The sequence below is a fragment of the Bombina bombina genome, chromosome 6 (genome assembly GCF_027579735.1).
Source record: "Bombina bombina isolate aBomBom1 chromosome 6, aBomBom1.pri, whole genome shotgun sequence".
In the NCBI taxonomy this organism is placed as follows: domain Eukaryota; kingdom Metazoa; phylum Chordata; class Amphibia; order Anura; family Bombinatoridae; genus Bombina; species Bombina bombina.
Window position 1 is genome coordinate 692212370 of NC_069504.1, and position 25041 is coordinate 692237410.

Genomic DNA, 25041 nt, shown 5'->3' on the forward strand with positions numbered 1-25041 from the left:
ACAGTCTTTTTATATGCACACTTTCTAGGGAACAAGTTCCTACTGAGCATGTACACAAGCTTACAGGGTATATGTATACTAGTCTGTGATTGGCTGATATCTGTCACATGATACAGGGGGCAGAAAATTGGAGAAAAGTTAAATTTTCAAGAAAAAAATCAAAGGCTATTTTAAAAATTCAGAGTAGGTGTTATTACATTGTTTTTTTATTATGCCCTTGTTAATTATGCAATTCAACTGAATTTAGTGATCCTTTAATCAGAACAGTACACTCAGTGCTGCATTATTAAGTGTACCCTGTGGCAATGTATACACAAGATCAGTTTCCTATTATCACAGTTCTATTAAATAGTTTATAAACCCTACAAATAATTCCAGAGAAGGGTTCAGATAATTATATTACAGGAAAAATACTGTGCTTCAACATTTTGTGTTATCCTGCAGCTAAAAATGTTATTTTATACTTCATATAAATTAAATAAATCTAATAAACGTAAAAAGAAACAGATTGTGCACAAAACATCAAACAACTTGTTTTCTTACAAAATGAGCACTCTTTACAGTTATTCCCCTCAGAGAAATAAGAGAGGGGGCGTGTTTCAAACTTAAGTTGCATTCTGCCTCTTATAAATATTAGAAAACCAGACTTACTGTCTCTCTAGAATTATCTGAATAGTAAACCAGCTCAAGTTACTCTAGAACATATATGACATTAAGTTAGGTAAGCCTTCCTTTAGAGACCCCAGCCTCCTTGTAGAAGAAGTAATAGACATTTCACAAATTAAATTAAAAAATAAATAAAAGGAAAAATAAATTTGAAATATTGAATAGCACATATTTTAATTATTTATAAGTATAACACAGTGCTTTGTGCTTATTTTATTACAATGAAACAGGCTGTTTAACATTCCTTTAAATTTACTTTTTCATATGGTTGACAGAGTATTTTTTTCGTACAGTGTTCTTTTAAATTATCAACTTCTGAGAAATAAAACTGTTATGTCTTGTATAGAAAAAGTTTTGGTTTTTTTTCAGCAAAAGCACCACAGAATATTCCTATTTTATTTATGCAGTAATTAAATGAAAGAATGAGAGATACTTAAAGGGCCATGATACCCACATTTTTTCTTTCATGATTTAGAAAGAGAATGTATTTTTCAACATCTTTCTAATTTACTTCTATTATCTAATTTGTTTTATTCTCTTGATATTCTTTGCTGAAAGCATATCTAGATATGCTCAGTAGCTGCTGATTGGTTGCTGCACATAGAAGTCTCATGTGATTGGCTCACCCATGTGCATTGCTTTTTCTTCAGATAAGGATATCTCAAAAATGAAGCAAAATAAATAATAGAAGTAAATTGTAATGTTGTTTAAATTTGTATGTTCTATCTTAATCATGAAAGAAAGATTTTGGGTTTAGTGGCCCTTTAAAGGGGCACAAAGCCCAATTTTTTTAATGATTCAGATAGAGCATGCAATTTTAAGCAACTTTCTAATTTACTTCTGTTATAAAAAAAATTGCATTCTCTTATTATCTTTATTTGAAAAAGCAGGAATGTAAGCAAGGTAGCCAGCCCGTTTTTGGTTCAGCATCTGGGTACAGCCTGCTGATTGATGGCTTAAAGGGACACTGAACCCAAATTTTTTCTTTTGTGATTCAGATAGAGCATGACATTTTAAGCAACTTTCTAATTTACTCCTATTATCAAATTTTCTTCATTCTCTTGGTATCTTTATTTGAAATGCAAGAATGTAAGTTTAGATGCCGGCCCATTTTTGGTGAACAACCTGGGCTGTTCTTGCTGATTGGTGGATAAATTCCTTCACCAATAAAAAATTGCTGCCCAGAGTTCTGATACAATAAAAAAGTTTAGATGCCTTCTTTTTTAAATAAAGATAGCAAGAGAATGAAGAAAAATTGATAATAGGAGTAAATTAGAAAGCTGCTTAAAATGTCATGCTCTATCTGAATCATGAAAGAAAAAATTTGGGTTTAGTGTCTCTTTACAGGGAGTGCAGAATTATTAGGCAAATTAGTATTTTGACCACATCATCCTCTTTATGCATGTTGTCTTACTCCAAGCTGTATAGGCTCGAAAGCCTACTACCAATTAAGCATATTAGGTGATGTGCATCTCTGTAATGAGAAGGGGTGTGGTCTAATGACATCAACACCCTATATCAGGTGTGCATAATTATTAGGCAACTTCCTTTCCTTTGGCAAAATGGGTCAAAAGAAGGACTTGACAGGCTCAGAAAAGTAAAAAATAGTGAGATATCTTGCAGAGGGATGCAGCACTCTTAAAATTGCAAAGCTTCTGAAGCGTGATCATCGAACAATCAAGCGTTTCATCCAAAATAGTCAACAGGGTCGCAAGAAGCGTGTGGAAAAACCAAGGCGCAAAATAACTGCCCATGAACTGAGAAAAGTCAAGTGTGCAGCTGCCAAGATGCCACTTGCCACCAGTTTGGCCATATTTCAGAGCTGCAACATCACTGGAGTGCCCAAAAGCACAAGGTGTGCAATACTCAGAGACATGGCCAAGGTAAGAAAGGCTGAAAGACGACCACCACTGAACAAGACACACAAGCTGAAACGTCAAGACTGGGCCAAGAAATATCTCAAGACTGATTTTTCTAAGGTTTTATGGACTGATGAAATGAGAGTGAGTCTTGATGGGCCAGATGGATGGGCCCGTGGCTGGATTGGTAAAGGGCAGAGAGCTCCAGTCCGACTCAGACGCCAGCAAGGTGGAGGTGGAGTACTGGTTTGGGCTGGTATCATCAAAGATGAGCTTGTGGGGCCTTTTCGGGTTGAGGATGGAGTCAAGCTCAACTCCCAGTCCTTCTGCCAGTTTCTGGAAGACACCTTCTTCAAGCAGTGGTACAGGAAGAAGTCTGCATCCTTCAAGAAAAACATGATTTTCATGCAGGACAATGCTCCATCACACGCGTCCAAGTACTCCACAGCGTGGCTGGCAAGAAAGGGTATAAAAGAAGAAAATCTAATGACATGGCCTCCTTGTTCACCTGATCTGAACCCCATTGAGAACCTGTGGTCCATCATCAAATGTGAGATTTACAAGGAGGGAAAACAGTACACCTCTCTGAACAGTGTCTGGGAGGCTGTGGTTGCTGCTGCACGCAATGTTGATGGTGAACAGATCAAAACACTGACAGAATCCATGGATGGCAGGCTTTTGAGTGTCCTTGCAAAGAAAGGTGGCTATATTGGTCACTGATTTGTTTTTGTTTTGTTTTTGAATGTCAGAAATGTATATTTGTGAATGTTGAGATGTTATATTGGTTTCACTGGTAAAAATAAATAATTGAAATGGGTATATATTTGTTTTTTGTTAAGTTGCCTAATAATTATGCACAGTAATAGTCACCTGCACACACAGATATCCCCCTAAAATAGCTATAACTAAAAACAAACTAAAAACTACTTCCAAAACTATTCAGCTTTGATATTAATGAGTTTTTTGGGTTCATTGAGAACATGGTTGTTGTTCAATAATAAAATGAATCCTCAAAAATACAACTTGCCTAATAATTCTGCACTCCCTGTAGTATAGTGAGACTATAAATTGCAATAAACAGATATTCTGCAATTACAAAGAGGTAGAATTCTATATGAAGTGTGTATGTGTATATATATATATATATATATATATATATATATATATATATATATATATATATATATATATATATATATATATATATATATATATATATATATATAGTTCCTTTAAGGGAAAGCACAATCTCACCACTCCATTAATGCCACGGTGCTCTGCTATAAATCATTCAAATATTCCACAGAATGCAGGCACTTATTGGTCTTGATAAAATATAACAATTTTATTAAGGCATAGTTAAAATGACATAACGTTTCGGCACCAAGTTGTGCCTTTGTCAAATGTCAGCAAGAGAACAAAACAATATGCAGCACACTTAAAACCAATATTGGTTTTAAGTGTGCTGCATATTCTTTTGTTCTCTTGCTGACATTTGACAAAGGCACAACTTGGTGCCGAAACGTTATGTCATTTTAACTATGCCTTAATAAAATTGTTATATTTTATCAAGACCAATCAATGAGTGCCTGCATTCTGTGGAATATATATATATATATATATATATATATATATATATATATATATATATATATATATATATATATATATATATATATAAAATGGGGGGTGCAAAACATTTTTGAGTTGATTAATTAGGGCATTTATACTAAATTACAAAATATTGAATAAACTAGTCATTTTCTATGCAACAGTAGTCAAATCTATGTGAGGAGAAGATCATTTAGCTAAATTAATGGACAGCACAGTAATCTGAAACCAAATGGATATGGATTGAAAAACAGGAGCCTTAAAAATGGAAAAGAAGATTTCTCCAGGCAGATTATTTTCTAGCAATTTACTGAATCTGTCAGTTAGTTTTTCGTATAATTTCTGAATAAACAATAACGTCCTTTTTAAGGGAGGATAAGGTCTTTTTGTTATAGCACCACTTAATAAATGTAATAAATACTACTAAGATGTCCCTTCTTTCAATGTCTACAGAGAAAAAATGGCTGCAGCCTTCTTAGAAGATGGTCTAAATGGACTCATGATAAATCAAGAAAGGTAAACAGATGATACTTAAAGGGACATACCGATATGCTCAGTCACCTAAAAGTGATGCACTATATATACCTGTATATATATATACAGAATTTTGTTAGTTGATTTATAAGGGCATTTATTCTAAGCTACATTATATTACTTAAACTAATTATTTTCTATGGAACAGTAGTAAAATCTATCGCCTAGATTATGAGTTTGGTGTTAGCCTTAAAAAGCAGCGTTGAGAGGTTCCAACGCTGCTTTTTTCCTAACGCTGGTATTACGAGTCAGACAGGAAAGGGTCTACCGCTCACTTTTCTTCTGCAACTCGAGGCTACCGTTAATCCCCCTACGTCAATTGCGTATCCAATCTTTTCTATGGGATTTGCCTAACGCTGGTATTACGAGTCTTGAAAGAAGTGAGCAGTAGACCCTCTCCTGGCAAGACTTCTACCACATTTAAAAGTCAGTAGTTAAGAGTTTTATGGGCTAACGCCGGAACATAAAACTCTTAACTAAAGTGCTAACAAGTACACTAACACCCATAAACTACCTATTAACCCCTAAACCGAGGCCCCCTCCACATCGCAAACACTATAATAAATATTTTTAACCCCTAATCTGCTGACCGGACATCGACGCCACCTACATTATACTTATGAATACCTAATCTGCTGCCCCTAACATCGCAGACACCTACATTATAGTTATTAACCCCTAATCTGCCGACCGGACATCGCTGCCACTTTAATAAATGTATTAACCCCTAAACCGCCGCACTCCAGCCTCGCAAACACTAGTAAATTTTTTATTAACCCCTAATCTGCCTGCCCTAACATCGCCAACACCTACTTACATTTATTAACCCCTAATCTGCCACCCCCAACATTGCTGCTACTATATTAAAGGTATTAACCCCTAAATCTAAGTCTAAACCTAACCCTAACCCCCCTAACTTAAATATAATTTAAATACATCTAAATAAAATAACTACAATTAAATAAATTATTCCTATTTAAAACTTAATACTTACCTGTAAAATAAACCATAAGATAGCTACAATATAACTAATAGTTACATTGTAGCTAGCTTATGATTTATTTTTATTTTTACTGGCAACTTTGTATTTATTTTAACTAGATACAATAGTTATTAAATAGTTATTAACTATTTAATAGCTACCTAGCTAAAATAAGTACAAAATTACCTGTTAAATAAATCCTAACCTAAGTTACAATTACACCTAACACTACACTATCATTAAATTAATTACAAAAACTACCTACAATTAATTACAATTAAATTCAATAAACTAAATTTAAAAAAAAACCCCCACTAAATTACGAAAAAAAATAAACACTAAATTACAGAAAATAAAAAAAATTACAAGAAGTTTAAACTAATTACACCTAATCTAAGCCCCCTAATAAAATAAAAAAGCCCCACAAAATAATAAAATGCCCTACCCTATACTAAATTACAAATAGCCCTTAAAAGGGCCTTTTGAGGGGCATTGCCCCAAAATAATCAGCTCTTTTACCTGTAAAAAAAGAATACAATATGGGCCAGAAGAGGACATCCAGACCGGCAGAAGTCTTCATCCTATCCAGGCAGAAGAGGACATCCGGACCGGGAGAAGGCTTCATCCAAACGGCATCTTCTATCTTCATCCATCCGACGAGGAACGGCTCCATCTTGAAGACCTCCAGCACGGAACATCCTTCTAGGCTGATGACTAGCGATGAATGAATATTCCTTTAAATGACATCATCCAAGATGGCGTCCCTCGAATTCCGATTGGCTGATAGGATTCTATCAGCCAATTGGAATTAAGGTAGGAAAAATCTGATTGGTTGATTTAATCAGCCAATCAAATTGAATTGAAGGGTTAGGTTTAGACTTTAGGGGTTAATAACTTTATTATAGTGGCGGCAATGTTGGTGGCGGAAGATTAGGGGTTAATTAATTTAATATTGTTGCGGCGACGTTGGGGGGCAGATTAGGGGTTAATAACTATAATGTAGGTGTCGGCGATGTTGGGGGCAGCAGATTAGGGGTTAATACATATAATGTAGGTGGCGGCGGTGTCCAGAGCGGCAGATTAGGGGTTAATAGTATAATGCAGGTGGCGACGATGTCAGGTGTAACTATTTAATAACAACCTAGTTAAAATAAGTACAAAAGTACCTGTAAAATAAACCCTAACCTAAGTTACAATTACACCTAACTCTACACTATAAACAAATTACCTAAACTACCTACAATTAATTACAATTAAATTAAATAAACTAAATTACGGAAAAAAAAACACTAAAATACAGAAAAAAACTAATTACACCTAATCTAATCCCCCTAATAAAATAAAAAAGCCCCCCAAAATAATAAAATTTCCTACCCTATACTAAATTACAAATAGCCCTTAAAAGGGCCTTTTACGGGGCATTGCCCCAAAGTAATCAGCTCTTTCACCTGTAAAAAAATACAATACCCCCCCAACATTAAAACCCCTCCCTACCTTGAGCCGTCTTCACCCAGCCGGGCACAAGTGGACCTCCAGAGGGACAGAAGTCTTCATCCGATCCGGGCAGAAGAGGTCCTCCAAGCGGCAGAAGTCTTCATCCAAGCGGCATCTTCAATCTTCATCCTTCCGGAGCAGAGCGGGTCCATCTTCAATCCAGCCGACACGGAGCCATCCTCTTCAAACCAAGTTCAAGTGAAGAATGAAGGTTCCATTAAATGACATCATCCAAGATGGCGTCCCTTGAATTCCGATTGGCTGTTAGGATTCTATCTGAATTAAGGTAGGAAAAAATATTGGAACAGCCAAAAGAGTGCAAGCTCAGTAATTTATCAGTAATTTAGAGTTTGTTTTTTTCGTAATTTAGTTTATTGAATTTAATTGTAATTAATTGTAGGTAGTTTAGGTAATTAGTTTAATGATAGTGTAGTGTTAGGTGTAATTGTAACTTAGGTTAGGATTTATTTTACAGGTAATTTTGTACTTATTTTAGCTAGGTAGTTATTAAATAGTTAATAACTATTTAATAACTATTGTACCTAGTTAAAATAAATACAAAGTTGCCTGTAAAATAAAAATAAATCCTAAGCTAGCCAAAATGTAACTATTAGTTATATTGTAGCTATCTTAGGGTTTATTTTATCGGTAAGTATTTAGTTTTAAATAGGATTAATTTATTTAATTATGTTAAATTTATTTAGTTTAATTTAAATTATATTTAAGTTAGGGGGGTTAGGGTTAGGTTTAGACTTAGGTTTAGGGGTTAATACCTTGAATATAGTAGCGGCGACGTTGGGGGTGGCAAATTAGGGGTTAATAAATGTAGGTAGGTGTCGGCGATGTTAGGGCAGGCAGATTAGGGGTTAATAAAATGTAACTAGTGTTTGCGAGGCGGGAGTGCGGCGGTTTAGGGGTTAATGCATTTATTAAAGTGGTTCCGATGTCCGGTCGGCAGATTAGGGGTTAAATCATTTTATTATAGTGTTTGCGATGTGGGGGGGGCTTGGTTTAGGGGTTAATAGGTAGTTTATGGGTGTAAGTGTACTTTGTAGCACTTTAGTTAAGAGTTTTATGTTCTGGTGTTAGCCCATAAAACTCTTAACTACTGTCTTTTAAATGCGGTAGAAGTCTTGACAGGAGAGGGTCTACCGCTCACTTCTTCCAAGACTCGTAATACCAGCGTTAGGCAAATCCCATTAAAAAGATTGGATACGCAATTGACGTAAGGGGATTTGCGGTAGCCTCGAGTCGCAGAAGAAAAGTGAGCGATAGACCCTTTCCTGCCTGACTCGTAATACCAGCGGGCGTTAAAAAGCAGCATTGGGACCTCTCAATGCTGCTTTTTAAGGCTTACGCAAAACTCATAATCTAGGCGTTTGAGTTTCTCACTGAAATTATTATCATACCGCTTTTGCAGTCATAACACAAATGGTTGTAAAAACTTTTCTGGGATCCATTTTGCTCAGAAATAGCAGACATTATGGCTTTGCCATTGCTTTTTGGATTTCAGCTGCGCACCACATTTCTGCAAATTACTGCAGTGAAAGGGTCAATTAGCTAGCTGGTAAGGGTAATAGTAATGTAATGTAGGTATTACCCTCCCAACTGACACTTCCCACCTCCCTGATGCCTACCTGATCCCTCCCAAACAGCTCTCCCCCCCCCCCATACTCCTCACCTGTATCTTAGGTACTGGCAGACAAACTGCTACTAAGCAGTTTAGTGCTTTTTTTTTTCATTTTTCTTTTTTTATTTATTTGCAGTGTAGAGATCCCACCTCCCTGATCCCACTCAAGCAGCTCTCTAACCCTCCCCCCTCCCAGTAGTGGCAGCCATCTTAGTTACTGGCAAATGTCTGCCAGTACCCATATTATAGTATTTTTCAATTTGATTTATTTACTATTTTTTTCTGTAGTAGTGGCCCCCCTTAGCCCTCCTCCCTGTCCCCCTCCCCGCTCCTTGCAATCATTTTGTAGCTCCCTCCCCCCTTTGATTTGACATTTTTCTGTAGTATAGCATCCCATCCCTCCCTCTCCCTACCAAACTTTGTTTTAGTTTTGTAGTACCCCACCCCTCCTTATCTCTCTCAATCCCACTCTGCCTCTGAGCTACCTGCCTCCCCTCTCCCCCTCTGGGCTGCCCTCTGTCACTGTTATTGTTTGCATACAGTAACCATGTGATCTCTGTGATTCTCTATCACAGCGATCACATAACTGCCCTGGGCTCTGACTGACCCCCGACACGCAAGGCAAGTTCTGGGGCTGCGGGCATCTGCTCGAACACAGCAATCCCCTTTACAAGATGCCAAAAACCACAGACTGATTATTACGTCATTAGGGTCCTTAAGACCCATTTTTGTTTTACATAATGGAACATCCATTTGGCCGAAGGGGTTAAGCAAGTACTTAAAACATAATTTTTATTTTATTTTTGCATCCAAGAAATGAATGTGTTATCCATGGGATTCATCACTTGCACTTGAGGGATATTATGACTCTTTATGTGAGGATATTTCTGCTAAATTATTTGTTTATCACTTTTACAGTATATACTGATTGTTATATTTAGTTATAGTTTAGCTCTACTATTTTAAGACAGGAATGTAGATTATATGCCAGACTAACACAAAGGGGATTTTTAGTGGCATTTAGATTTCTGTTCATGCACATATTCAACGAACAAGCTTCTGAAGAACGGAAGGTTTTTCTAGTCTTTTTTCTATAGAAATTTGCACTTAAGCTAATATATTTTGCCATCACTGTCTCAGTTTATAAACCTGATGCTTAATTTCTGTATTATTAGATATTTGCTTATGTAATGCATAATTCAATAATTCCAGGGAAAAGGAAGAACCTTGTAATGAAAAGTACTTTGTAATACGGATTAAGGTAAGAAATGTGTATTATTATTAATACTCTTATTTTATACACCCTTTGTGTAGAGCTAATGAACAACGGCTTCTTACATTCATATTATAAGTTGAATGTAAACGGGTTCGCTCTAAAGCAAGCTAAATTTATGCTCATTAGGTTAACACGACTGAAGAACTCACTTAAAGGCTATGGTTTTAAAAAAAAATTCCACCAAAAACAAAATAAATACATTAAAATAAATTGTTGCACCCAAATATACACTATCTGATAGAAAAAAATATTCATATAAATATTATTAAAAATGTTTTATAAGGGTTCATTGGTATAATGTATGGTATATGACAAGGTATTTAAATGGAAAGGACTATAATGAATATATATATTTATTTATATATATATATATATATATATATATATATATATATATATATATATATATATATATATATATATATATATATATATATATATAGTATGTATATATATATATACAGCGCTGCGGAATCTGTTGGCGCTCTACAAATACCTGATAATAATAATAATAATATATATACAGTATATATATATATATATATATATATATATATATATATGTATAACAAAAAAAGAAGATAGAAAACCAAGTAAAGAATTTAAGTATAGCCTATGCCAGCACAACCTATCAATAAAAGTAAAAAATACAAGACTTATAGCACTGTGTGTAGTGGATGCTGTTCCAGAGGTGACAAGCCCCTCTCCTATAAATACTAGATGCTTGATATTTAGATACAAAAGATAATGTTTAAAAGGAGAAAATTTTCTTAGTACTTTTAAAAATAGATATTCCTATATGTATCTGTATACAGTGGGTATTGAAAAGAATCACCCCCCCAAAAAAAAAATAAAATAAAATAATAATCACATTTTGCTGAAATAAAGACAGACACTGTTATTGTTTATCCAGTTGTAATTACTCAGTGCAACTTATAACATCCAAGTGAAAGATATAGAACCAACATGTCAGGCAAAAATAAAGAAAATTCAAAAACGGAATCACTGAGTTGAAAAAAGATCACCCCCTCCTAAATTAACTTGTAAACTCAATCAGGTGTAGCTAATCACATTCTCAACAGCACACAAAGCCATTTGACCTTAAACTTTGATCAGTTGTGGACATGTTGATTAGCTCAGCATAAATAGAGCTTTCCTGGAGCATCTCAGTCCCTGGTAGTGTAACTGAAACAATCAACTATGGGTGGCAAAGCACTTTAAAAAAATCTCCGGGATAAAGTTGTGGACAGGCACAAGTCAGGAGATGGATACAAGAAAATATCAAAGGCTTTATCAATGCCTAGAAGCACAGTGAAGTCTATTATTAAGAAATTGAAGGTATTTGGTACAACACAAACTCTCTCTGGATCAGAAAGTCGCTCCATACTGGATGAAAGAGCTAGGAGGAAACTGGTCAGAGAAGCTACCAAGAGGTCCACAGCAACTCTGAAGCAGTTGCAGGAATTTATGACAAAGAGTGGTCATTGTGTGCATGTGACAACAATATCACAAATTTCCACAAATGTGGCTTGTATGGGACAGTTGCCACTCCTCAAGACAGGCCACATGCAGTCACGACTGAGCTTTGCCATAACACACCTAGGAGATTCTGAGGCCACATGGAAAAAGGTTTTATGGTCAAATGAGACTAAAATTGAATTATTTGGCCTAAAAACCACACGATATGTCTGGAGGAAATACAATACAGCTCACCATCCAAATAACACCATACCTACAGTAAAGCATGGAGGTGGTAATATCCTGTTATGGGTGTTTTTTTCTGCAGCAGACACTGGAGCACTTGTCAGGAGAGAAAGAATAATGGATGGGGCAAAATACTGTCAAATTCTTGAGGAAAATTTGCTGCCCTCTGCCAGGAAGTTGTCAATGGGAAGAAAGTTTACCTTCCAACATGACAATGACCCAAAGCACACAGCAAAATTGACCACACAGTTGTTGAAGGAGATAAAGGTGAATGTACTTGCATGGCCTAGTCAGAGTCCAGACTTAAACCCCATTGAATTTCTGTGGCATGACTTGAAGACTGCAGTCCACAAACGGTCACCATCAAATGTAGCGGAACTGGAGCAGTTCTGCAAAGAAAAGTGGGCAAATATTGCACAGTCTAGATGTGCAAAGTTAGTAGAGACATAACCCAGCAGACTAGAGGCTGTAATTAAAGCAAAATGTGGTTCAACAAAATACTGACACAAGGGGATGATACTTTTTCCAACTTAGCAATTCTATTTTTGAATTGTCTTTATTTTTGTCTGACATGTTGGTGTTATATCTTGCACTTGGATATTATAAGTTGCACTGAGTAAATACAACTGGATATACAACAAACTGTGTCTGTCTTTATTTCAGGCTGCAAAGCAACAAAATGTGATTATTTTCAAGGGGGGGTTATTCTTTTCAATACCCTCTGTATATCTATAACTGTATATATTCATATAGGAATGGTTATATATTTTGCAAAAAAAATATTATATATATATATATATATATATAAAGAAAATTTTATTCTATGTGAAGAACATTGGAATGTAAAATATGTAAAACCACCTTTGGGGTCATCAAGTTTTGCTCATGTGCAAACATTTTACTTTCAACTAGCAACTTGTAATACGAGCATTAAAGCTTAACTCTATTCCCTCTTGTTTTGTATAATGTACATTTCTTTCATGTAATTGGCAAGAGTCCATGAGTTAGTGACGTATGGGATATATAATCCTACCAGGAGGGGCAAAGTTTCCCAAACCTCAAAATGCCTATAAATACACCCCTCACCACACCCACAATTCAGTTTTACAAACGTTGCCTCCTATGGAGGTGGTGAAGTAAGTTTGTGCTAAGATTTCTACGTTGGTATGCGCTTCTCAGCATTTTTGAAGCCCGATTCCTCTCAGAGTACAGTGAATGTCAGAGGGATGCGAAGGGAGTATCACCTATTGAATGCAATGGTTTTCCTAATGGGGATCTATTTCATAGGTTCTCTGTTATCGGTTGTAGCGATTCATCTTCTACCTCCCTTTTCAGATTGATGATATACTCTCATATTCCATTACCTCTACTGATAACTGTTTCAGTACTGGTTTGGCTGTTTATCTGCTATAATTGGATGGGTGTCTTCAGGTAAGTATGTTTTCATTACTTAAGACACTCTCAGCTATGGTTTGGCACTTTATGTATTTATGTAAAGTTTTAAATATATGTATTGTACTTATATTTGCCATGATTCAGGTTTCAGTATATTTCCTTTTGCAGATTGTCAGTTTCATATCTGGGAAATGCATTTTTTAGAAATGTATTTCTTACCTGGGGTGTAGTCTTTTTTCAATTGACTGTCATTTTTCTAAATCGCGGGCAGAATTAGGCTCGCGAGGGCGCAAAATGCTAACGTTTATTGCGTCATTCTTGGCGCAAGATTTTTTTGGCGCAAAGTTATGTTCGTTGATGCAAATTTGTTATTTCTGGCGTCTTAGTTGACGCCGGGTCCTTTCACAAGGTTGCGTCATCTATGACGTTAGTGGGTCGTTTCCGGACGTTTTTGGTGCCAAAAAATATTTTTCTGTTTGTTGTGCGTCATACTTGGCGCCAAATATTTTCATTATTTTAGACCCCATTCCTATTTGCCTCTTGCCTTTTTCTATGTCAGAGGGCTATTCTGTTTGCATTTTTTCCCATTCCTGAAACTGCCATATAAGGAAATTGATAATTTTGCTTTATATGTTGTTTTTTTCTCTTACATTTGCAAGATGTCTCAATCTGTTTCTGTCTCAGAATTCACTGCTGGATTCCTGCTGCCTGATAACAGTTCTACCAAAGCTAAGTGCATTTGCTGTAAACGTGGAGATTATACCTCCAGCTGTGGTTTGTAATAGTTGTCATGATAAACTTTTACATGCAGATACTGGGGGGTAGTTATCAACGTGTCTATTTTACCTGTCTTCGCCGGCCCAATACGCCCGCCTAAGCTAGCCTCACATTGCCGCCGCGGACCTGCAAAAATTTGCCTAAGTTATCAAAAAAGCTGTCAAAAAGCCGCGCACCAAGTACGGGGCGATGAGCAGCGGACTGTGAGAGTTATCACTCATCCGATCTCGCTGCTCTTTGGCTTTTTTACAGCTTTCTTGCTAGCCTGTCACTAAGCACCCACACTAACTACACTGTTCTAACCCCTATACCGGCGCCCCCGGAGCCCCCGGCAACTAAATAAAGTTACTAACCCCTAAACCGCCACTCCTAGACCCCGCCGCAACTCTTATAAATGTATTAACCCCTAAACCGCCGCTCCTAGACCCCACCGCAACTCTTATAAATGTATTAACCCCTAAACGGCCGCTCCCGGACACCGCTGCCACCTACATTATACCTAGTAACCCCTATCCTGCCCCCCCTATACCGCCGCCCTCTATAATAAAGTTATTAACCCCTATCCTGCTGATCCCGCACCTCGCCGCAACTAAATAGTTTAACCCCTAAACCGCCGCTCCCTGACCCCGCCCCAACCTATATTAAATTTATTAACCCCTATCCTGCCCCCCCTACACTGTCGCCACCTATAATAAATTTATTAACCCCTATCCTGCCCCCCACTACACCGCCGCCACTGTAATAAAATTATTAACCCCTAAACCTAAGTCTAACACTAACCCTAACACCCCCCTAACTTAAATATTAATTAAATAAATCTAAATAATATTTCTATTATGAACTAAATTAATCCTATTTAAAACTAAATACTTACCTTTAAAATAAACCCTAATATAGCTACAATATAAATAATAATAATATTGTAGCTATCTTAGGCCTAGATTTAGAGTTGGGCGGTAGCCGTCAAAACCAGCGTTAGAGGCTCCTAACGCTGGTTTTTACCGCCCGCTGGTATTTGGAGTCAGTCAGGAAAGGGTCTAACGCTCACTTTTCAGCCGCGACTTTTCCATACCGCAGATCCCCCTACGCCATTTGCGTATCCTATCTTTTCAATGGGATCTTTCTAACGCTGGTATTTAGAGTCGTGGCTGAAGTGAGCATTAGAAATCTAACGACAAAACTCCAGCCGCAGAAAAAAGTCAGTAGTTAAGAGCTTTCTGGGCTAACGCCGTTTTATAAAGCTCTTAACTACTGTGCTCTAAAGTACACTAACACCCATAAACTACCTATGTACCCCTAAACCGAGGTCCCCCCACATCGCGGCCACTATATTAATTTTTTTTAACCCCTAATCTGCCGCTCCGTACACCGCGGCCACCTAAGTTATACCTATGTACCCCTAATCTGCGGCCCCTAACACCGCCGACCCCTATATTATATTTATTAACCCCTTATATGCCGCCCCCAACGTCGCCTCCACCTACCTACAATAATTAACCCCTAATCTGCCGACCGGAGCTCACCGCTACTATAATAAATGTATTAACCCCTAATCCGCCTCACTCCCGCCTCAATAACCCTATAATAAATAGTATTAACCCCTAATCTGCTCTCCCTAACATCGCCAACACCTAACTTCAAGTATTAACCCCTAATCTGCCGACCGGAGCTCACCGTTACTCTACTAAATTTTTTAACCCCTAAAGCTAAGTCTAACCCTAACACTAACACCCCCCTAAGTTAAATATAATTTTTATCTAACGAAATAAATTAACTCTTATTAAATAAATTATTCCTATTTAAATCTAAATACTTACTTGTAAAATAAACCCTAATATAGCTTCAATATAAATAATAATTATATTGTAGCTATTTTAGGATTAATATTTATTTTACAGGCAACTTAGTAATTATTTTAACCAGGTACAATAGCTATTAAATAGTTAATAACTATTTAATAGTTGCCTAGTTAAAATAATTACAAAATTACCTGTAAAATAAATCCTAACCTAAGTTACAATTAAACCTAACACTACACTATCAATAAATAAATTAAATAAAATACCTACAATTATCTACAATTAAACCTAACACTACACTATCAATAAATTAATTAAATACAATACCTGCAAATAAATACAATTAAATAAACTAACTAAAGTACAAAAAATAAAAAGAACTAAGTTACAAAAAATAAAAAAATATTTACAAACATTAGAAAAATATTACAATTTCAAACTAATTACACCTACTCTAAGCCCCCTAATAAAATAACAAAGCCCCCCAAAATAAAAAAATGCCCTACCCTATTCTAAAATTAAAATAGAAAAGCTCTTTTACCTTACCAGCCCTGAAAAGGGCCCTTTGCGGGGCATGCCCCAAAGAATTCAGCTCTTTTGCCTGTAAAAAACATAAAATACCCCCCCCAACATTACAACCCACATACCCCTAATCTAACCCAAACCCCCCTTAAATAAACCTAACACTAAGCCCCTGAAGATCTCCCTACCTTGTCTTCACCTCACCGGGTTCAGCGATCGGTCCAAAAGAGGGTCCGAAGTCTTGATCCAAGCGGCAGCTGAAGAACTACATCATCGGGCTGAAGTTGGAAGTCCATCATCGGGATGAAGTCTTCTATCAATCGGCATCTTCAATCTTCTTTCTTCCGGAGCAGAGCGGAGCCATCTTCTTCCCAGCTGACGCGGATCCATCCTCTTCAACCGACGCCTACTCGCCGAATGACGGTTCCTTTAAATGACGTCATCCAAGATGGCGTCCCTCGAATTCCGATTGGCTAATAGGATTCTATCAGCCAATCGGAATTAAGGTAGGAATATTCTGATTGGCTGATGGAATCAGCCAATCAGATTTAAGTTCAATCTGATTGGCTGATCCAATCAGCCAATCAGATTGAGCTCGCATTCTATTGGCTGATCGGAACAGCCAATAGAATGTGAGCTCAATCTGATTGACTGATTGGATCAGCCAATCGGATTGAACTTGATTCTGATTGGCTGATTCCATCAGCCAATCAGAATATTCCTACCTTAATTCTGATTGGCTGATAGAATCCTATCAGCCAATCGGAATTCGAGGGACGCCATCTTGGATGACGTCCCTTAAAGGAACCGTCATTCGTCGGGAAGTCGTCGGTGAAGATGGATGTTCCGCGTCGGCGGGATGAACATGGATCTGGAAGAAAGAAGATTGAACTTGATAGAAGACTTCATCCGGATCATGGACCCCTTCAGCTCCCGCTTGGACGAAGACTTCAGTCGGATCATGGACATCTTCAGCCCCCCGCTTGGGCTTGGATCAAGACATCGGAAGATCGGTGAACCCGGCGTGGTGAAGATAAGGTAGGAAGATCTTCAGGGGCTTAGTATTAGGTTTATTTAAGGGGGGTTTGGGTTAGATTAGGGGTATGTGGGTGGTGGGTTGTAATGTTGGGGGGGGGTATTGTATGTTTTTTTTACAGGCAAAAGAGCTGAATTCTTTGGGGCATGCCCCGCAAAGGGCCCTTTTCAGGGCTGGTAAGGTAAAAGAGCTTTGAACTTTTTTAATTTTAGAATAGGGTAGGGCATTTTTTTATTTTGGGGGGCTTTGTTATTTTATTAGGGGGCTTAGAGTAGGTGTAATTAGTTTAAAATTGTTGTAATATTTTTCTAATGTTTGTAAATATTTTTTTATTTTTTGTAACTTAGTTCTTTTTTAATTTTTTGTACTTTAGTTAGTTTATTTCATTGTATTTATTTGTAGGTATTTTATTGAATTAATGTATTGATAGTGTAGTGTTAGGTTTAATTGTAGATAATTGTAGGTATTGTATTTAATTTATTTATTGATAGTGTAGTGTTAGGTTTAATTGTAACTTAGGTTAGGATTTATTTTACAGGTAATTTTGTAATTATTTTAACTAGGTAACTATTAAATAGTTATTAACTATTTAATAGCTCTTGTACCTGGTTAATATAATTACAAAGTTGCCTGTAAAATAAATATTAATCCTAAAATAGCTTATATTGTAGCTATATTAGGGTTTATTTTACAGGTAAGTATTTAGCTTTAAATAGGAATAATTTATTTAATAATAGTTCATTTATTTCGTTAGATTTAAATTATATTTAAGTTGGAGGGGTGTTAGGGTTAGAGTTAGACTTAGCTTTAGGGGTTAATACATTTATTATAGTAGCGGTGAGATCTGGTCGGCAGATTAGGGGTTAATTATTGTAGGTAGGTGGAGGCGACGTTGTGGGGGTTAGATTAGGGGTTAATAAATATAATATAGGGGTCGGCGGTGTTAGGGGCAGCAGATTAGGGGTACATAGGTATAATGTAGCTGGCGGTGTACGGAGCGGCAGATTAGGGGTTAATAATAATATGCAGGTGTCAGCGATAGCGGGGGCGGCAGATTAGGGGTTAATAAATATAACATAGTGGTCGGCGATGTTAGGGGCAGCAGATTAGGGGTACATAGGGATAACGTAGCTGGCGGCGGTGTACGGAGCGGCAGATTAGGGGTTAATAATAATATGCAGGGGTCAGCGATAGCGGGGGCGGCAGATTAGGGGTTAATAAGTGTAAGGCTAGGGGTGTTTAGACTCGGGGTACATGTTAGGGTGTTAGGTGCAGACGTAGGAAGTGTTTCCCCATAGGAAACAATGTAGCTGCGTTAGGAGCTGAACGCTGTTTTTTTGCATGTGTTAGATTTTTTTTCAGCTCAAACAGCCCCATTGTTTCCTATGGGGAAATCGTGCACGAGCACGTTTTTGAAGCTGGCCGCATCCGTAAGCAACGCTGGTATCTAGAGTTGCAGTGGCTTTAAATATACTCTACGCTCCCTTTTTGGAGCCTAACGCAGCCCTTCTGTGAACTCTAAATACCAGCGGTATTTAAAAGGTGTGGGAGAAAAAAAGCACGCGTAGCTAACGCACCCCTTTGGCCGCCAAACTCTAAATCTAGCCGTTAGGATTTATTTTTATTTTACAGGCAAATTTCAATTTATTTTAACTAGGTACAATAGCTATTAAATAGTTATTAACTATTTAATAGCTTACCTAGCTAAAATAAAGAGAAATTTACCTGTAAAATAAAAACTAACCTAAGTTACAATTACACCTAACACTACACTATACTTAAATAAATTATTCCTATTTAAAACTAAATACTTACCTGTAAAATAAACCCTAAGATAGCTACAATATAATTAATAATTACATTGTAGCTATCTTAGGATTTGTATTTATTTTACAGGTAACTTTGTATTTATTTTAGCTAGTTAGTATAGTTATTAAATAGTTATTAACTATTGAATAACTACTTAGCTAAAAGAAATACAAAATTACCTGTAAAATAAATCCTAACCTAAGTTACAATTAAACATAACACTACACTATCATTAAATTAATTAAATAAATGACCTAAAAATAACTACAATTAAATACAATTACATAAACTAACTAAAGTACAAAAAATAAAAAAGCTAAGTTACAAAAAATAAAAAAAATAAGTTACAAACATTTTAAAAATATTACAACAATTTTAAGCTACTTACACCTAATCTAAGCCCCCTAATAAAATAACAAACCCCCCCAAAATAAAAAAATGCCCTACCCTATTCTAAATTAAAAAAGTTCAAAGCTCTTTTACCTTACCAGCCCTTAAAAGGGCCTTTTGTGGGGCATGCCCCAAAGAATTCAGCTCTTTTGCCTGTAAAAGAAAAATACAACCCCCCCAACATTAAAACCCACCACCCACATACCCCTAATCTAACCCAAACCCCCCTTAAAATAACCTAACACTAATCCCCTGAAGATCATCCTACCTTGAGTCGTCTTCACTCAGCCGAGCACCGATGAAACCGAAGAGGAGACCCGGAGCGGCAGAAGTTATCCTCCAAGCGGCGCTGAAGAAATCTTCCATCCGATGAAGTGATCCTCCAAGCGGCGCCGAAGAAGTCTTCCATCCGTGCGATGTTATCTTCCAAGAGGCGCTGTAGAAGTCTTCTATCCGGGCGATGTCATCTTCCAAGCGGGGTCTTCAATCTTCATCCCGCCGACGCGGAACATCCTTCTTTCCCGACGGACTACCGACGAATGATGGCTCCTTTAAGGGACGTCATCCAAGATGGCGTCCCTTCAATTCCAATTGGCTGATAAAATTCTATCAGCCAATCGGAATTAAGGTAGGAAAAATCTGATTGGCTGATTGAATCAGCCAATCAGATTCAAGTTCAATCCGATTGGCTGATCCAATCAGCCAATCAGATTGAGCTTGCATTCTATTGGCTGTTCCGATCAGCGAATAGAATGCGGATTGGCTGTTCCGATCAGCCAATCGGATTGAACTTGAATCTGATTGGCTGATTCAATCAGCCAATCAGATTTTTCCTACCTTAATTCCGATTGGCTGATAGAATTTTATCAGCCAGCTTGGAAGATGACATCGCCCGGATAGAAGACTTCTTCAGCACCTCTTGGAAGATGACATCGCCCGGATGGAAGACTTCTTCAGCGCCGCTTGGAGGATCACTTCATTGGATGGAAGATTTCTTCAGCGCCGCTTGGAGGATAACTTCTGCCGCTCCGGGTCTCCTCTTCGGTTCCATCGCTGCTCGGCTGAGTGAAGACGACTCAAGGTACGATGATCTTCAGGGGATTAGTGTTAGGGGGCTTAGATTAGGTGTAAGTAGCTTAAAATTGTTGTAATATTTTTTAAATGTTTGTAACCTATTTTTTTTATTTTTTGTAACTTAGCTTTTTCTTTTTTGTACTTTAGTTAGTTTATGTAATTGTATTTAATTGTAGTTATTTGTAGTTAATTTATTTAATTTATTTAATGATAGTGTAGTGTTAGGTTTAATTGTAACTTAGGTTAGGATTTATTTTACAGGTAATTTTGTATTTCTTTTAGCTAGGTAGTTATTAAATAGTTAATAACTATTTAATAACTATTCTAACTAGCTAAAATAAATACAAAGTTACCTGTAAAATAAATATAATTCCTAAAATAGCTACAATGTAATTATTAATTACATTGTAGCTATCTTAGGGTTTATTTTACAGGTAAGTATTTAGTTTTAAATAGGAATAATTTATTAAAGTATAGTGTAGTGTTAGGTGTAATTGTAACTTAGGTTAGTTTTTATTTTACAGGTAAATTTCTCTTTATTTTAGCTAGGTAAGCTATTAAATAGTTAATAACTATTTAATAGCTATTGTACCTAGTTAAAATAAATTGAAAGATGCCTGTAAAATAAAAATAAATCCTAAGATAGCTACAATATAATTATTATTTATATTGTAGCTATATTATGTTTTTTTTTTTAAAGGTAAGTATTTAGTTTTAAATAGGATTAATTTAGTTCATAATAGAAATATTATTTAGATTTATTTAATTAATATTTAAGTTAGGGGGGTGTTAGGGTTAGTGTTAGACTTACGTTTAGGAGTTAATAAATTTATTACAGTGGCGGCGGTGTAGTGGGGGGCAGGATAGGGGTTAATAAATGTATTATAGGTGGCCAAGGTGTAGGGGGGGCAGATTAGGGGTTAATAAATTTAATATAGGTTGCGGCAGTGTCCGGGAGCAGCGGTTTAGGGGTTAATACATATATTATAGTTGCGGTGGGCTCCGGGAGCGGCGGTTTAGGGGTTAATACATATATTATAGTTCCGGTGGGCTCCGGGAGTGGCGGTTTAGGGGTTAATATGTATAGAGTAGCTTGCGGTGGGCTCCGGGAGCAGCGGTTTAGGGGGTAATAACTTTATTTAGTTGCGGCGGTGTAGGGGGGACTGATTAGTGGTGTTTAGACTCGGGGTACATGTTAGGGTGGACAAATGTGAAGAAAAAATGGATATATCAGAGCACACAATCGCCACAAATACAAGTGATGTGTAAGTGAGTTGGCTGTGAGCGAGCCAAGTAAAATAAAATATAACTTTTAATATTACATATAAGATAAAATAAAGTTGGTGAAGAACATTCACACATGTACAGTGCAGGGTTAAAAACACTTAAAAATTGTGAACTGAATGCTGAGATGCCCAGGTAATAACCATTAATGTGGGTTTGAGTGAGAGAATCTGGCAGGGAGGCACCACAAAATGCTCACGGATTGCACAAAAAACTAAGCTATAAAAGAGGATTGACCTCACACAACAATATATCTATCTAGTGCAATGCTGGAGCAGTGCCTAAGCCTGTCAGAGTCCCAAACAATAGTGTATCAGGTAGTGTAGTAGTTAACAAAACTCAAATATCAAATGTAAGATATAGGACTAATAATAAGAAGAGCCCAAAACAAATACCGGACTATTATACACTTTGATACGTATAAGTTGCATTCCCTATAAGGTACCAATTACCACGTAACCCACATAAGGCAAATAGTTTAAGCATTCATAGAGAGCGCCTGATGCGCATTTCGTCACGCTCGTGGCTTTGTCAAAGGCACGAGCGTGGCGAAATGCGCATCAGGCGCTCTCTATGAATGCTTAAACTATTTGCCTTATGTGGGTTACGTGGTAATTGGTACCTTATAGGGAATGCAACTTATACGTATCAAAGTGTATAATAGTCCGGTATTTGTTTTGGGCTCTTCTTATTATTAGTCCTATATCTTACATTTGATATTTGAGTTTTGTTAACTACTACACTACCTGATACACTATTGTTTGGGACTCTGACAGGCTTAGGCACTGCTCCAGCATTGCACTAGATAGATATATTGTTGTGTGAGGTCAATCCTCTTTTATAGCTTAGTTTTTTGTGCAATCCGTGAGCATTTTGTGGTGCCTCCCTGCCAGATTCTCTCACTCAAACCCACATTAATGGTTATTACCTGGGCATCTCAGCATTCAGTTCACAATTTTTAAGTGTTTTTAACCCTGCACTGTACATGTGTGAATGTTCTTCACCAACTTTATTTTATCTTATATGTAATATTAAAAGTTATATTTTATTTTACTTGGCTCACTCACAGCCAACTCACTTACACATCACTTGTATTTGTGGCGATTGTGTGCTCTGATATATCCATTTTTTCTTCACATTTGTCTATGTTTATGCTAGGATATAGAGCACCCCCCTGCCCATTTAATTAGCTTTGAGATTGATTCTCTTTACACAGGGTTGATACACTTCGCTTCCCTGTATGATACATTATATAATTAAGTTGGGGACTCAAATTCATGTATATTTCTCTCCATATGCTTATATATATATATATATATATATATATATATATATATATATATATATATATATATATATATATATATATATACATGTTAGGGTGTTAGGTGCAGACATCTCCCATAGGAATCAATGGGATGTCTGGCAGCAGCGAACTTGTACTTTCGCTATGGTCAGACTCCCATTGATTCCTATGGGATCCGCCACCTCCAGGGTGGCGGTTTGAAAACCAGGTACGCTGGGCCGGAAAAGTGCCGAGCGTACCTGCTAGCTTTTTGATAACTAGCAAAAGTAGTCAGATTGTGCCGTACTTGTGTGCGGAACATCTGGAGTGACGTAAGAATCGATCTGTGTCGGACTGAGTCCGGCGGATCGAAGTTTACCTCACAAAATTCTACTTTTGCCGGTCTCTAGCCTTTGATAACTAAGGCGAATCAGCCTCGCCACAAATACGCTGCGGAATTCCAGCGTATTTGAGGTTGACGGCTTGATAACTAGGCCCCAATGTATCCATCAGTAGTAGTTCATTACCTGTTGCTGTTCCCTCAACATCTAATGCACAAGATATACCTGTAAATTTAAAAGAATTTATTTCTGATTCTATTCAGAAGGCTTTGTCTGCCATTCCGCCTTCTAATAAACATAAAAGGTCTTTTAAAACTTCTCATAAGGTTGATGAAATTTCAAATGATCAACAACATACTGAATTATCCTTCTCTGATGAGGATCTATCTGATTCATAGAAACATAGAAACATAGATATTAACGGCAGATAAGAGCCATAGGCCCAGCAAGTCTGCCCGACCTTACCTAACAGTATAAACTTATCTAGTTCGTAGGATAGCCCTATGCTTGTCCCATGCATTTTTAAAGTCCCCCACAGTGTTTGTTGCTACTACCTCTTGAGGAAGTTTATTCCATAAATCAATCACTCTTTCTGTAAAGAAGTGCTTCCTCAAATTACTTCTGAATCTACTACCCTTTAGCTTGAGCTCATGACCCCTTGTTCTTGAATTTTCCATTTTATGTAAAATACCCACAGCCTCAGTTTTACTAAACCCTTTAATGTACTTGAAAGTTGCTATCATATAACCTCTTTCCCTTCTCTCCTCTAAGCTATACATATTTAGGTCATTGAGCCTATCCTGGTAAGTTTTATTTTTTAGACCATGTACCATTTTGGTAGCCCTCCTTTGCACAGATTCAAGTTTGTTAATATCCTTCTGAAGATATGGTCTCCAGAACTGCACACAATACTCAAGATGAGGCCTAACTAATGATCTATAAAGTGGCATAAGAACCTTACTATTTCTGCTGCAAATACCTCTATAAATACATCCAAGCATTCTGCTAGCCTTACTCGCTGCATTACTACATTGTTTACTAAGTTTTAAATCATCTGAAATAATAATTCCCAAGTCCTGTTCCTCGTCTGTAACAGTCAGTAAAGTGTCATTGAGTCTGTAATTAACATTTGGATTTTTCTTCCCTAAATGCATTATTTTACACTTTGCTGTGTTAAACTTTAGACCCCAGTCATTTGTCCAATCCTCCAATTGTTGTATATCACTTCTCATTTTGTCTACCCCCCCTGGAACATCCACTCTGTTGCAAATTTTTGTATCATCGGCAAAGAGACATACTTTCCCCTGTAGCCCTTTGCTGATATCGCAGATAAATATGTTAAACCCCAGTCATTTGTCCAATCCTCCAATTGTTGTATATCACTTCTCATTTTGTCTACCCCCCCTGGAACATCCACTCTGTTGCAAATTTTTGTATCATCTGCAAAGAGACATACTTTCCCCTGTAGCCCTTTGCTGATATCGCAGATAAATATGTTAAACAAAACAGGCCCCAGAACTGACCCCTGAGGAACACCACTAGTAACAGCCCCCTCTGCTGAATGAACTCCAAA

At 37.0% G+C, this 25041-nt stretch overlaps 1 protein-coding gene across 1 annotated transcript in view; it reads left to right on the top strand.

The window, feature by feature from the left end:
• Positions 1 to 25041, top strand: part of LOC128663454 (uncharacterized) — a 552883-nt gene that overhangs the window by 40366 nt on the left and 487476 nt on the right. The window contains exons 2-3 of the mRNA XM_053717787.1: positions 4590 to 4652; positions 9989 to 10037. Coding sequence (XP_053573762.1) covers positions 4597 to 4652; positions 9989 to 10037 — 105 coding nt within the window. The 5' untranslated portion in view covers positions 4590 to 4596. The remainder of the gene's footprint in view (positions 1 to 4589; positions 4653 to 9988; positions 10038 to 25041) is intronic.